This window comes from Athalia rosae, chromosome 3, assembly GCF_917208135.1.
Source record: "Athalia rosae chromosome 3, iyAthRosa1.1, whole genome shotgun sequence".
NCBI classification, from domain to species: Eukaryota; Metazoa; Arthropoda; class Insecta; order Hymenoptera; family Athaliidae; genus Athalia; species Athalia rosae.
In genome coordinates, this window is record NC_064028.1 from 20,232,761 (window position 1) to 20,248,207 (window position 15,447).

The following is a 15,447-nucleotide window of genomic DNA, read 5'->3' on the forward strand; positions in this document are numbered from 1 at the left end:
CAAGCGACTGTGAACCCGATAAGTTATGTCCGTTGGTCAGCCTCTGGCTATGCGGGGGGTGAGTTTTTCCACTATATCGGGGCCAATAGTTAAACAGCGTGAAAAGAATTCTACTCTTTTTCCCGTTCTCTCTGGCTCACTCAGTCGCTGTATATCCTATGTATGTACGTACGTGTACATATATATATATATACTTGGCTAAGTGGGGAAACTGACCGTAAGGAAAAAGATCCGAAAACGACCTGCTGCTGCAGAAGAGAATCGTATGAATTTATTGCCACATAAATTCGCAAAAAAGTATAAGCGACGCTAAGAACTACTAACCTCGTAGGATTTCATCCCCTTATTTCATACCGACGTACCTGCGACGATGTGATATTTCGTTGATTTTACTTTTTTTTTTTCGATTATTTCGGTACAATTCTTCCTCTATTTTTTTTTTTTTTTTTTGGATTTTACACGGTGAGAAAAATTGAAAACGGAAAAAAATGTAATCTCCGAATCTCCCGTCCGTTTTTTCTCCTCGTTTTTTCTTCTTCCTCTTGCGTTTCTAATGAGGAAATTACTGGAATTTTAGTTGAATTAATTGTGCAATTATGCTGCAATGCGTGAGCGATGAGAGGGATGGTTTTGAGCGAAGGGTCGGTGGTGGTGGAAAGCTGCAGGTTACGTAGGAAGAATTTTTATTAATTTCGGTGAACTTTCAGCTGAACTTTAACTTTCCAGCTGTTATAAAAGGTAACCGGCGGAAAACGGAGATACAGTAATTGACTGTATATTTTCATTTTCAAAATGGCGGGACGAGAAGAAGAAGAAGAAGAGAAAAAAAGAAAAACGGTAAAAATAATTCTTACGGCGATCGTAGAACGAATTAGGAATCAAGCTCGCTTCTTATCGTATAAAACTCGCGATTTTTCACCACTTGTGGGAGTGTGTGTGTGTGTGTCTCGTTTTATTCGTGTTTTTTTTTTTGCCTCTTTCCTCTTACTTTATTTTTTGTCGCTCTTTTTTTTTTTCATCCCGTTTACCGAGAGGGAAGAAGAACATGACGTGACATCACATCGCATCGCATCGCATCGCATCGGCTGAATAATCCACATCCCCGTCCGTGCATTACCCCCGCCTTGGAGTTGCGCAGGGATGCAGACTAATTGCGTTGTATTTAATTAAGCCAGCGCATTATTTCCTTAACGAGGGCGTCGCCTCTCATCCTCGATATTTCTTCTTTCCTAGAAAAAGCAGCGGCGGCGGCGGCGGCAGCGGCAGCGGCAGAGGGAGAAGGAAAAGAAGGAAGGGAGGGAAATAGCGAGGGGGCGGAGGCGCTTCAAGCTCCATTCCCGGTCGTACCGGGTCTCCTTCGTTTCAATTATTGCTATCTTATTTTTCAACCTTTGTTCAATTATTTTCATACCACTCATCCCAAACTGCAGTTATAATATGCAGGTAGCGCAGTACAGCACCCCACCCCTCCGGCGAATCTTAGATCTCCGCATTGTTAGCTGACAATAAATTATATATACGGATCAGCGGAATCTTATAACTCACCTTCCAGCGTTTTATTTATTCATGCTTCTTTCATTTCTTTCGCTTTTTTTTTTTTCTTTTTTCTCTTTTTTATTTTCTCTTTAGTTTTTTTCTTCTTTTGAAATACTCTAGAAATTGTGAACGGAATTTTTATCCGGAAATTGTTCTCGAACGCGATATAAATATCCGTATATATGTATACGTACATATACAGATATATATATACATACTTGTATCGTGATATTCTTCCAATTCTTCCAGTTCTCCATATCATAAATTTACTGGAATAAATATCCGCGTCCCCCTCCGCAGGAGATGAAAAAAATAAAATAAAATGATAATAGTGATAATAATGAAAGGAATAATCGAAAGAAATATATCATCATCGAATAAATCAGAAATAAAAATTACAATACACGAAGTGTACTTTTCTTCGATTATTCGAGTTGATTTATGAAAAGATCCAGATTCGACAAGCCAATCGAAGGTGATGGAAAAATTGAAAGATTTCTCAAAAAATCCAACCTCTTGAAAAACTATCGATACAACTGCGAGAAAAAAAAAAAAAAAAAAAAAAAAAACAAGGGTGAGAAAAGAGTATCGGGTATCGAAACCAGAGGCTATAGGTCATCACTTGCCACGTGTCATCGGACGGGAGAAAAAAGAGAAAGTCGTAAGAAGAGAAAAAAAGAGGAAAAAGTGAAAGAGAAAAAAGAGAGCGTGAAAAAAAGGTGGGGTGCAAAGAAAATAGGGGCGTCGGTACTCCGGAGGGGTCTGCACGGCTATATATAGGCATGCCAGGGATGTAATCTAGAAAGTCTAGGGACCCAATCTCGTCTGATGAAAATACCGTCCTCATCTGGAGGTTGGTTACCTAGACACCCCAATCTCTCGCCTCTTTCGGGAAACCACAAACGTGTTTCCTTCCAGTCTGGAAATCCCGCAAATCGTACCAACAACCAGAGTCCCGCTATGCAAGACGAAAGAAGATCTTTGTTCGATTTCAACCGCACGAACGAATCTCATCGTACGACCAGACCGCACCCTTGAACCTCACCTTCTTTTCACCCCTCGACGAACCGGAGGTGATCACAGTTACACCTGTACTCAACTAGGATATCTCGGAGGGTTCGATCGCGACGAACGAGGTGAAAAAAAAAATTGGGTTACGAAATTAACTCGTTTTTTTTTGTTGCATACCTACAAAGACAGGGTTTAATATACTCTTGTCTGTACCACATTTGCCAATTTTCCATTCTAGCTTTATCTTTTTTCATCGTTTTTTTTTGTCTTTTCGTTATATAGCTGCGGAAATTGTGGCGGGTACACGCTTTGTGTTTCACGTTATTAGGTTTTTATCAGAGGGCCGTTGCCGTACGGGGTTCCACGTAAGTACGCATTTCACCTCCCGACATTTTCATCGTTAAGCTCATCGCTGTGGGGGTACGTGCGTCGGGTCATTTCTCTCTACGTATCCTGCGTAGAAACACGTCCATTGACTTTTTTCTTCCCCTTCTCTTATTTTCTTTTCCCGATTTTTTTCCTTCGTTATCAAATTGTCGCAACGCCGGAGTAGGTTGTTTCCTCCGACATTTTCACCGTAGGAACGCTCCAATTAGGCTGATCAGTCGCGACAAAAAAAAAATTGAGCGAAAAATCATTGGAATTATCATGGAGAGGCGAAACTCTACGCGGCGTGCGACGCTGACCCGAATAAAGCTTCGAGGACCCGATCGAGTCCTTGATAATCAATTCACTGGTCGATGAGAAGGTATATTATGCACCTACATTTTTTATCACGGCCTTGATAACCGGAAGTGGCTGTACGGGGAAACGGTAAGTTCTGTTCTTCCGAAGTGCCGGTTGAAAAAGATCTCGAATCTCGTGTAAAAAACAGAAAAAAAAAAGTGGAAGGGAAAAATTTTCCGTATAACAATATTCCCGGAACACGTTGCGAGTTTTAATAAAGAACGTTTTGTTTCGTAGTTTCACGGTAAAGTAAAAATCAGAGGGTCGACAAACACCCGGTGTGTGTGCGTACCGAAGGGAATGAGCGAAACTAGCGGTAGTCGCGCACCGCCGAGGGTTGAAAAACTAAAGGGGATAAGGCAGGGGGGTTCTGATCAAACAAATGACGACTGTTGGAAAATTCATGAGCTAATCGCAGACGCGGTACCGCGCAGTTCCGATATATATATCCATATGCGGTCGGCAACTGCAGGTTATCCAGATTTCAGGATAGGAACGCAAGCCCGAAAATTCGAGGACGCGACAAAAAATGAAAAGCTTTTTTTCGAAGGGGTTTTTCGACGAGAATTTTCTTCACGGGGTCTTGGAATTTTCCATCGTTTCTCCTGTGCGAGTGATGAAAAAAAAAAACTGGGCGATCAATTTTTATTACAAGATCGTCACCGCGTCGTTACACGACATTCGTTCATCACAGGTAAAGGTGTAGGAGAGCTTCCACTTTTAGTTACTATACTATACCGAAACGTCGATCGTACGGTTCTGGAATATCCGTGCCATAGATTCGTGACTACTATCGCGAAGTGGGTACATATACCAGGTGAACTTTTGGCTCTATGAATAATGCAAGTATCCACATTCCGTCGAAGAGACGACGAGATACTTACAGGTAGCAACGTACTCGTAAATACGCTACAACGTCGCTATTTTAGTAATGGAAGCTTCACTCGAAGGCATTAGGTGCCGACTGATATTACGAATTATTTAGAAAATCGACTGACATTACGAATGCCACTTTATATTTCCAGTAATTCCACTCGATCCATCGATTCGCATCGATCGCTTATTTCTAGCACACACGATATGTAACGTGCGCGTTCCCCTTTACCACGTCGTTCGTCGGTTTGATAATTTTTTCAAAATATTGCTCACCAATGACGGTGAGATTGTACCGGAAGCTTCTGGTTTGGGCTAGCCGGAAATCGACTCGACATCTGTAGGCAGCTGCGTCGTGGCGTTTTATCTGTTTAATGACGAGGACAGCTGGCTGTTGAACCGTTGTCCTGAAGTAGGCGCGACTACCGAAAATTTCCGACTTGTGCTGTGCGTGTTCGAGGGACTTTCCGCGCACGTCAAACCTGCAATAATAAAGAAAAATAACAATATCATCACGGGGCAACGTAATCATCATCAATTCCATCCGTCTCATTTATTTATTCACTTTTAGTCGGGTAAAAAGGAGAATGAAGAAAAAAAAAAAAAAAAAAAAACCTTCGCTCGAACTAGAAATAATTGAAGCGATATAGAGATATATATACATATAATACGTACGCGTGCGTGAAGAGAAATAATTCGTAATTTGAAAAATTGAAAAATCGTTCTCCGGGAATAAAAATGCTAGCAAAGCTTTTATAGTGGTAATTCTAGGGGTGGTCTCGGATAAACGATCAGCTAAGAGAGAAAAGGCAGCGGCGGCGGCAGCCTCGCGAGAAAAGTAGAGATTGATGAGGCAGAGCTGGTGGTCGTGTCGTGAGAGGATTAAAAAATTGCAAACAACGTAAAAGTATCGTTGGCACCCCAGCGAAAGAGAGAGAGAGCGAGAGAGAGAAAGGCGAAAGGTAAAAAAGAAAAATACTCAGCTTTCGCTTCTGGAGCGATATTACTCTCAACGAGCTTTTCTCACCCCTCGATTTTTTGATCCGTCCTCGGAAATTACACCGATAAAATCATCCCAATTCCATTCAAGAAAACCCCCCCACCCCCTCCCTCCCCGAGGTAGTCGGACGAATTCATTTATCATCTGATTTCGTTGGCTATAAGTATGTTCGGTGGTAAAATAATTATCGTTTTTTATATAGCGGGAATCTGAATAATTTTTCGATGACAGGAGCGTATTTATTCGCTGGTCACGGAATGATCCGGTGTCCGCGAGATTATTTCTCAGCGTGAGATACGAGCTGGGTTCAAGGTGGCTAGGTCGGTCGGTGCAAGGGATGGCAATTTAAGACGATTCGCGGAATAAGAATACCGAGGATCAAGAGCTCTTCGCTTTGCCTCGCGGCGTCTCATATCCACCTGACAGTTTTCCCCGGATCGCAAGAAGAGAAATATTAAGTAAAATAAAAAGTAAAAGAACGAGAACACGGGGGGGGGAGGGGGTGGTAAGGGTGAAATGTGGGAGGGATCAATGGAAGGAAGCAGACCCATACCGGGTGATACGAAATCGATGTATGTTTTATGAAACGGTTTATCCTTGGGCATTCTCTCCCTCGGTTATAGTCCTGTTCTACCTCACATACCCATCCATACCTCCGGGGTAGAAATATAACCAATGGCAATTCAACCCCTCAGCTCGTCGATTTGGATCGTAAAGAATGATGCATATATATCCGGGTCCTCCCGCCCACCCTCTGAAAATTCTTCGCGAAACGCCTCTCTCTTCCATTGCGAGAAAAAAAATTAAAGAGAAAAGACGAATGCCTCGCGACGCGAACGTCGAGCGTACGAGAATCAATTACATCCGCCCGTTGTCGTTGAGATTTGAATGTCAACTTGTATCAGGGGGGAGGGGGGTTGAAAGCCGTTCGAGTTCGATTCGAGGATGGATGTATTTTGTTAATCAATTTCCACAATACTGAGGATTAATTGTTGACTCAGCTTCCATGGCGGGAAAGTACCCGGAGTACTTCTTCGGAGTTTCTACGTGTATAATATACATGTATATAGCTCGGTATGAGAAAGGGCTTACCGGGGTGAGCCGGGAGGTGGATAAATCGACTGGCAATTTCATAGGAAGTAGTACCGGCTATACCGGTTAGCTGCTGCAGTACGCGAGGTGGGTGGGGGGAGGTAGGGGTGAGGGGGTGAGGGGGTGAGGGGGTGAGGTTTCGAGAGGAACTCTGAAAACGATTTTCGCAAAGCGACTATACCGGACTTCGCCGAATGCAATGTAGCAACGGCAACGGCAACGGCAACGGCAACACAGCGGCAGCAGGTACTTCTAGTTTAACCAGTTCATCCAACGGGTTTATACCCGTTACGTCCGAAGCGTCGTTAATTCATCCAACAGCAGTTGGTCACTCCGACTAAAACCCTGCGCTGCAGCGCTTAGAAATATCATCATTCATCAGACAACAATACGGCGGCAAAGTTTCACCGTGTAGCAAGCACATTTACCTTGTAGTTAACCGCGGTTTCAGTTTCGCCGCGAATAAATTCTACGACAGACGGACGTCATTACGCGCGAAATAATCCGTAATCTATCGTACCTCCGTCGAAACAAATGATTTTTGAAAAAATCGGCGAATCGCGAATAATCAACTCGCCGTGCGAGTGGAAAAATGGTCCGAGAACTTAAGAGGATGAGAAATGGTCCGAGAACTTAAGAGGATGAGAATCGGTAGACGCTACGAAATTCTCGTAATTATTTACGACGAGATCGAGGGTGAGAGCGGCGGCGGCGGTGGCGGCGGTAGAAAATTTTCATTTCCATTCATTTATTTATTTTTATTTATTTATTTTCTCCTCCGCTTTTCTAATATTCAAATCAAGCGGGTGTGGTAATTGCAGCGCCGAAGTTTCGAGCGACGTCGGCATTCGGTAAAAATTACGAAAAAATAATCCCAAAAATTATCATAAGAATGGTGACCCCGCGGCGGCACCTTTTCGGAGGTGGCTCTGTAGGTTCAACGCAACAATGCTGTCTGCTTCGCGTTACATAACTTTAAACCTATCTGCATGAGAATATGTCGGGAGAGTCGTCATGTGATACGGGTTCGAACAATGCCTCGAGATGGGGTAAGAAAAAAGAATTCACACGACAAACCAAAAAATACTCGAAAGGAGAAACCGAGGTCTTTTTTTTGCTCGACAGAAAAGTGAACCAATGCGGACTCGGAAAAATGCGAACCGTTTCGCGAATTTTTTCTCCTTCAATTTTATTCCGGTTATCGGGAGGGAATCCGAGCGTCCGTGGACGTTTTTTTTTTTTCCTCTTTACGGTTTCGATTATTTTCGTGTAGTTGGGTAAGTTAACTCCGTGAATATGAGCAGCAGCGATTCAGGGTGTTTTTTTTCTTTCTTCTTTTTCTCTGTTTTATTTTATTTTTATTTTTTTATTTTTTTTATTACAGCAGAAATATTGAATTTCTTTATCGATGGAATTACGGAAAATGAGGGGTTCTGATGCCGCCGTTTCGTGGCAGTACGGGCACCACCCTCTAGAGCGAATTACGAGCATTACGCGGTCATAAAACACGCCGCATTCAAAGGGAGTGTAAATTACTGTTAATGCCGGTCTTTGAGGGCTACGAGGTGGGTTGGTACCGTAAAACCTCCCCCTAGTGGTACCTCGCCGCCAGTTGTAGCTAAAAACTTTTTCTAAACTCACCGCGCATGGATTTAATTTAACGTTATACAATTCACTGAACAACCTCAATCAAATTTGTAATCGCGAATCGATCTCTCCAACGAAAATTTACCGCGAAATTCGCGTCGCTCCGTATTTTTCGTTTATTTTATTTCACTTTCTTTCATTTTTTTTTTACCCCAAGAACGCTTTGTCAACGTACTTGGAAAAAAATAAAAGGGAAAAACAAAAAAGGTGAAAGGCTTTTATTAATGACCCGGGCGCGTTTTTCGTTTCTCTGGGACACATAAGGCTTCTGATACATATTACATGCGATTAGACCGAAAATATCACCGGAGTGTGATATTTTCACGAAATAAATGAAAAAAAAAGAAGAGATTTTGAGCGATCATCGGAAGCACCCGCACGAGGAGAGAGAGAGAGCGGAGTGGCGGCACTTCTAATATCGTTGTTCAATTTCGATTATTTTTTAGCCCCGCCAATCTTGGCGGTTCAAAGTTATACGCGTATCGGGAATGGGGTGGTATGCACAGGTGTTTCAACCAGCCAAACCTAATAGTGTTCAAGTAAGACACAGGATACCCGAGAGAGATCTTTTGGGATCTTGAGATCGTCTGACCCGCTCCAAAACTCGGAGGTTAAACGTTCGAAATTACTCCCAACAGTGTATTACGGAGAGGGTGTTACGTAACCTTCTACATTTCTCAGATATTTCGAGGGATACTTGTAAACCGGATCGTCCGCAGAGTTAACGTCGAAACATTTGATACGAGGTAACGAGGTGCCTCGAAAAAACCTCCGATCGTTCAAAGTTTTCCACGGCGGTTTAATTCGAAACCAACGGTCACAAGTCGAATAATTCGACTCAAGGGTTTTCCTAAAATCCGTACGAAACTAGAGACGAATGATTGATGAAATGCGGTACGCGCAGACGACAATAACCAAAGGACTCGTCGAAGTTCTCGAAGGGAACGGGCAACCGTTAGCGGAGGGGATGCGGAGAGTCGGGGTAGTCGTAGGTATAAACGACGTCGCGAATACCTGTCAACCGTTTCTCTTCGGCGCACGCGATCCTCGACAGCGGCAGCAACGGCGACGGCCAGTCAGCCGGCTTATTAATACGTAAATTAAAGATAGAGGCAGCGAAGCTATCCTCGACATTCCGCGACAAAACTAGCTTAAAAAAAAAACACATCCTCCCCCGGTTTGTCAGTCCGTCGGTGACAGCTGTTGCCGCTACTCAATGGAAAATAACAGAGTCGTCGCGACGCCGTTGGAAACGAGACAAAAAATCGGACGAGAACGAGGAAATGGGGGGGGAACAAAAAAAAAATCCCCCCAGCGACCTCTCGCTCTCTTCCTCGGCCGCCCGGAATTTTTCTTCGACTCCTTCGCTGTATTTTTTTTTTTTTTTTTTTCTCTCAAATTTATAGCCGTTCGCGTGCACCCGGGAAAAAAAGGAGCTTCGCCCGCCTCGCTTCGTACCTGTTTTAAAGCGTACGCGGCGTACACGGTATTCCACTGCGGAGGTCCTCGACTAATGAAGACAACATTCCATTCCCCAACGGTTACTATGGTGACCAAATACCCCGTCTACAGGTTATCCTCATCTCCATTATGTCTATAATAGATACGGGTATGAGGTATCCATATGTACACCTATTTATCTACAAGTTACAGAGCGCCGCGGTAGATAACTGGCGCGTATGTACGTATAACGTCGGTGTGCTCATGCTTCTAGTTTCGGCTATGTATTATACATGACGGTACACGTGTATATATATACACATACACATATATATATTTTAGATACGCATACATACAGCGAACACGTCGAGCCCTGTAACCCGACTCAGAGGGATGTAGATATAGATTCGCACCCCCCCCCCCCCCCCTATCGCTCACGGTTTCTCGCCCTTACCAAACCTACTCCCCTTTTAGCCCTTTCCCCCCGACTCTCCACCCGCCGCCGATACACGCGCACAACGAGGTATACGTGTGCGTAGAATACGCGGGTGGTACCTACGTACGTACGAGTGTTGGAAGTCGCGTTGAACGTTGGGAGTAGGAGCAGCAGCGCCGCTATTGCCGCTGTTCCCGTTGGAATGCATTACCTGATTGGGACTGATTGACGCCCCGTCAGATTACTGACTCACCGTCAAACCTATTATCTACTAATCCAACTGTACGATATTCAAATTTTGTTGACCACGGTGCGCGGTGCAACGACCGTCCGTGATTCGAATATCATTATCAAACCGGCGCTGCGATACTTGGACGCGCGGGTACGCACGCACGTAGTAGTAGGATAGCCGCCGGTGGGTAGGTCACCGTGTGCACCCGGAACCCGTCGAAGCTCACCGGCGGCGTCCCCTTCGCAACGAGAACAAACCGGAGCTGACGTGTTCCCTTCGATTCGCCATATTTTTTGCATTCCGTCGGCATTGATTAAAAATCTCGCCACTGTTTTGAAGCGGAGCGAAAGAAAAGAAAAGAAAAGAAAAGAAAGAAAAAAAGTAAAAAGTAGGGGGAAACGATGGGATGAAAGGACGGGACGATATTAAAGTAAAAATGGAGGATAGTCGGTCGTCGAGTTGTTTAAGGTATGCGCACGTGTAGCGCAACGCCGGCGGCAACGATGTAAGAAAATGCAAGAAGATATATCCGAGTTCCGAAGAGAATGCAAAGTGAGAGAATACCTGAGTGACGAGGGAGGAGAGGAGAGGAAGGAAAAATAGAGAAAACGAAAATAAAAAAACAAGAAAAAAAAACGCGCTGTGAAAAAAACGAGATGGTTGTATGCGGGGAAGAAACCGGGAGGGGGGAAACTGCATGCGCCCGCAACACACGCGACGTATATATACTTTCCCACCCCTTCCACTTTGCCAACCTCTTCTACCAACCTACCCCCGTATCTAATAACATCGCGTGGTATACACGACGCGGTAACCTTATACCGTTACGCCTTTCGCTTCTCGAAAACTCACCGCCCGATTCGAGAAATTTTATATCACATATAATTTGCGAGAATCTTTGTTTTTTTTTTTTTCTCTCTTTTCTTCGGTTCGTCTATTATTACTTATTTTATTTCATTCTCTTTCTATTCTTGAAAAAGTAAGGATATCGAAAACCTTTTCCATTTTAACGGGAACGGAAGATCGCATTTCTTCTCCCTCGCATCTCTCCCCCTCCGTCTCCTCTCCCTGCACTGTATATACATATAGATATATTGTTTTTTTTTTTTTTTTCTGCTTCTACTCGCACTTTTAGTACCCTCTCAGACCTGGCGGACATTTATCCACTTGAATTACGAGGGAGCACGTTTCCATCCAGCGCCTTGAAACGTCCAAGTGGCTGGACACTGTCCAGGTTCCCTAGGAAAAATCTTTCTCCAGAATTGCCAGACCGTATTAAAACCCGCGCACGTGATTCGCAGATTTTAGTGACACCCAGTCATTCCATCGCACCCTTCAAACTCGTACGTTGTCTGTTTTCACATTTTGCGTTCGCTTTTTTCTTGAAAATAAAAAAAAAAAAAAGTAGGAAAAAAAGGGAAACTTATAGTACTTGGAATATACTCCGCGGTCTTCCGCGGTCAGGATTCGAAACGCATAATCAACTCGGTTTGTTTGTATTTTTTTTTCGTCCGAGGTTGGTTCGAATCAGTGTGATAAGAAAATAAGGGTTAAAGAATCCCTTTCCATCATTTATTTAGATCAGTTATTCCGGGAAACCCCTTGAGCCAGAAATTGCCCCAGGGAATCCCCAGTGACCCGTGTGTCTCCGAGACCAGGATTGTAGGCAAGATCAAGTAGCCTGGTCTGCGTGTGTGTATATACGTGTATATGTATATATACCTTGCGGCATGAGAAAAGTCCCGAGGGTCGAAGGGGAGTGGGTTTAGGAGGTCAACCGTGGGGTGGAGATGATCGGGTTTTCCGAGTGCGCTATACTCGTACGGGATCCCCGGGTCCGGTTTCCAGATACCTACAAAACTCCGAGCGAGGACAGCCCTGGTAAAACAAAACAGGACCAGAGAGAGAGAAAATTGATTCCCCTGTAGCGTGTGGACGGTTCGCGCTCCCCCTCCTCCCCTACTCCTACCGGACGACCTCCGGAAGTTGGAACCTCGTGAAAATAAAGAGAACGAAAGGATTCCGAGGTAAAAAAGATAGAGGGAAAATGAGTGAGGAAGGAAAGGGTGAAAACGCCGCCAACAAAATCACCATGTCACTCGTCCGCGGATCACGTTCTAGCGAAACGGTCGCGCAATCAGAACTGGGAACACCTGCAGCAGGTTCATCTCCCGCCGTACGATGTAAGCTTTCGAATTACCGCCGACGAAGAAAAGCGAAAGAGTAAACAAACTAGCGGCCGTTATTCGTTTCAATTATCGATCGAATTTCAAAGCTTTGACGCGCGAAAATGTTTCGTCTGTACACGCGGCAGCGCGGGACGGGGCTATTTGATCGGAATGCGACGACCTGTTACCTCTGATCCGAACGGTAACGAAACGGAGTTAATGAAAATTCACGTGACGGGACACCGGCGATCCGACGATTCTTGATCTTCAATTATTCAGACATTATCGAGGAGGAAATTCCGACGCGGTTGACGATCGATCGATCGACGTTACACCGTCGCCGATTCTGTCGATTCCTTCGCTCCCCTTCGCGAAAATTTCACTCACTCTTCACGTCAGTCGCGCCACTGAAATCGAAGTCCTCTCGGTCGCGAGGAGAACGATTCGATATTTTTTTTCTTTCAACGAACGTCTATCGCCTTATTTAAGTAATGTCAATTAGCTCCCACGGCCGATATACGAATTCCGTTGATCGTATCACGAGGCTCGGCGAGTCGTCTATGATGAAGGAAAAAGGGGGTGAAAATTTCTCGCGCACACCTGGACGACGATATCTCAGCTCGCTTGGTGATTCCGAATCGCAGTTATAGCCCGTGGAAATGGTCCAGGTGATGGTCGACCGGACGAAGTCTGGGGAGACCGATTCTCCCGACCGTACGTAAGACGACTTTCCTGAAGGGGTCTTTGTCACTTGTATCCCATTCACGGGACAACACCTATTACGACTCGCATCACCCCACCGTCGTCTTCCTCGTGTACCGGTTTTCTTCCCCCCCCCCCCCCCCCCCCTGTCGTTCGTACGACGCGGAGCTTTTTCAACGCGAGATCGGGCGAACGGTACAACACGCGGACGCGTAGAAGCCAGACTTACTCTCCCGCTCACGTTATTTCCAGAGAGCTTTTAGTGATTGCCTTAACTTTTAATAGCACTCGATCGCGCGAGAGAGCTACCCGGAGGGAAAAAAGAATAAGCGGAAGAAGAAAATGAAATAGGACCGGAACTCTCTGTGATGTTCCATTCATTTTTTTTAACGCGGTACCGGTATTCTACTCCGAACTGCAACCAGTGTGTAATATATTAGCTGGAAAAGCTTCGGCTGCAAAAGCAAATAATACAAAAATACAAAGGGATGAACCAAATTGAAAAACAAAGGGACGAGAACTATTTTTCCCTCTGTTGAATTCAATCTGCAGCGTACGAAAAAAGAGAAAAAAAAAAAATAGAAAAAAAAAAAAAAATATACATAGATATAGGCAATAGTAATAATGTATGTTCCGAGAATGAGTTGAAAGATAAAATGAATCCGGTTAACGTTACATCCAACTTGCGTTTGGTTTAACTGGTCGAAGTAAAGTTACAATTTGCAGATAATTTGCGTCCGTAGAGTAGGTATAATTTGATCCACTGACCCGTACGGTACACCCTTTATGCAGATGTGTGCGAGTCGTGTGTAATTTCATTCGTTTCATGAATATTGCAGCGGTGTAAAATTTTACGTCTACGTAATGATAATTGATAACTGTAACTCCACTTGTGAGCGCGTAACATTCGACGCGCGGATAAAAGTGCTGGGGAGGGGTAGAGGGAGGGGGGTGTAAAAACCGTCGGCGGGCAAGGTGTGCGGTAAAACTATATATAAACTAAATCATCCTCTTGAGGAAAAGAGTTATTCTCGCTCCGCGATTATTCATCGTCAGACGAGGAGAGTATTCATTGTTAAAAATTTCACTGCTCGTTCATCTCATCGCGTTACGCGGAAACCGCCCTATTTTAACTTCACCGACTTTTTCAGGGGGATATAAACCCTTCTCTCCTGAGAATATCAAATGGGTTCCAACAGAAACTGCAGCGGAGTTTAGAGAGAAAAGAAAAAAACAAAATGAAAATAAAAAAAAAGAAAATAGAGAAAAAACTAACGGAGGTACAATAATTATTCTAAGTCACTCCTGACATTTTACTTTACACCGAGAACATCTGCGAGGATAATAAATCTACTTTATCTATTCGAATTTTTGTTTTATCTATTTTTTTTTTTTTTTTTTGTCCATTTCGGAAACATTCAATCACGGTTCATCCACCGTTGCGCGGGTGTACGGCTGTACAGCGTACGTAGCTTCGTTCGTGTCGCTGTTATTAAGTAATTGATACGTATCGGAACAATGGTTAGAGTCCGACAATGAGTCAATGGTCGTCTTAATGGTCGCCGAGGGGTGTGAAGACAGGGATCGTGTTTAGTTCGCGAACAAATCTCACCGTATTTGTTACGAGCTGATCTTATTGTAAACAAGACGGGGCTATACGAGGGAGAATCCTCTCCGCGAAGGAGTCCCATTGTCGTCCGATCCAACGTCATTAACGTCCGAGCGATCGCGATCGGTAAGCGGGAAGGATTTCTCTCGCTCCCACGGTGCCGAAAATCGTCGGAAAAACTTTGCATCCAATTCGCGAAAAGCGAAAGAAGTGGGGAGAAAAATTTTCACCCCGATCTCTCCGGCCGATTACGAGGGTAATGAAATAATCAAACGAAATTCGTCGACGGCTGTGGAGAAAATAACATTCGCATCGTTAATCGTGGGAACGGCCATCTGCGTCGAACGATGTATATTATTATCTGACTAAACGGTAATTAGAACTCGTAGCATCGTAACGCCGAATAGCCCAGTAGGTACCCTGCGCATAAATAAATAATTCATACGCCGTGACTAAAAAACGCGCATCAAATTAGCTCGGCAAATTCTCACAAATCATCCACCACCCCCTCCGATATCCCCCTTCCTCCGCCGCAGATGAAGAAAACGGACAAATCGTCACGCCCGGGCGAACGAATAAACTCTCGCTAGCTTTTCTCCCTTTCTTCGGGTCCTCAGGTGTCACCCGTACGAGATGGCTGTTTAGTTTCGGTGGTTAAGGGTTCGGCCTGACGTAACTACTGTCACTAATGAGGCATAAATAACGTCTGTTAAGGTAGTGAACGGTGCGGAGGAGTGCCCAGGGTGGCATGGAGTTTCGTTGTTTAGTTTCTCTAGCCAGGGGAGGAAGGAGCAGCGGCGGCGGCGGCGGCGGCGGCGGCGGGGGCGGCTTACACGGAAAATACGTATATATATATGTGTAAGTGTGGCTCACCGCGACCTCCCTTCGTTCCCCCCTCCCCCCACCCTCTCCTCTCCTTCCCTCCTCGTTCTCTCGGTTTTCCCGGTTTCCCCGCTAACAGAAATTGGCTGCAAT

General features: G+C 44.6%; 1 protein-coding gene across 1 annotated transcript in view; it reads right to left on the reverse strand.

Moving 5' to 3' along the window:
- The window catches only part of LOC105687231 (nephrin), a 227,332-nt gene that overhangs the window by 56,980 nt on the left and 154,905 nt on the right, over positions 1 to 15,447 (reverse strand). Inside the window, exon 3 of the mRNA XM_025745991.2 lies at positions 4,423 to 4,628. Within this exon, the coding sequence (XP_025601776.2) occupies positions 4,423 to 4,628 (206 nt within the window). The remainder of the gene's footprint in view (positions 1 to 4,422; positions 4,629 to 15,447) is intronic.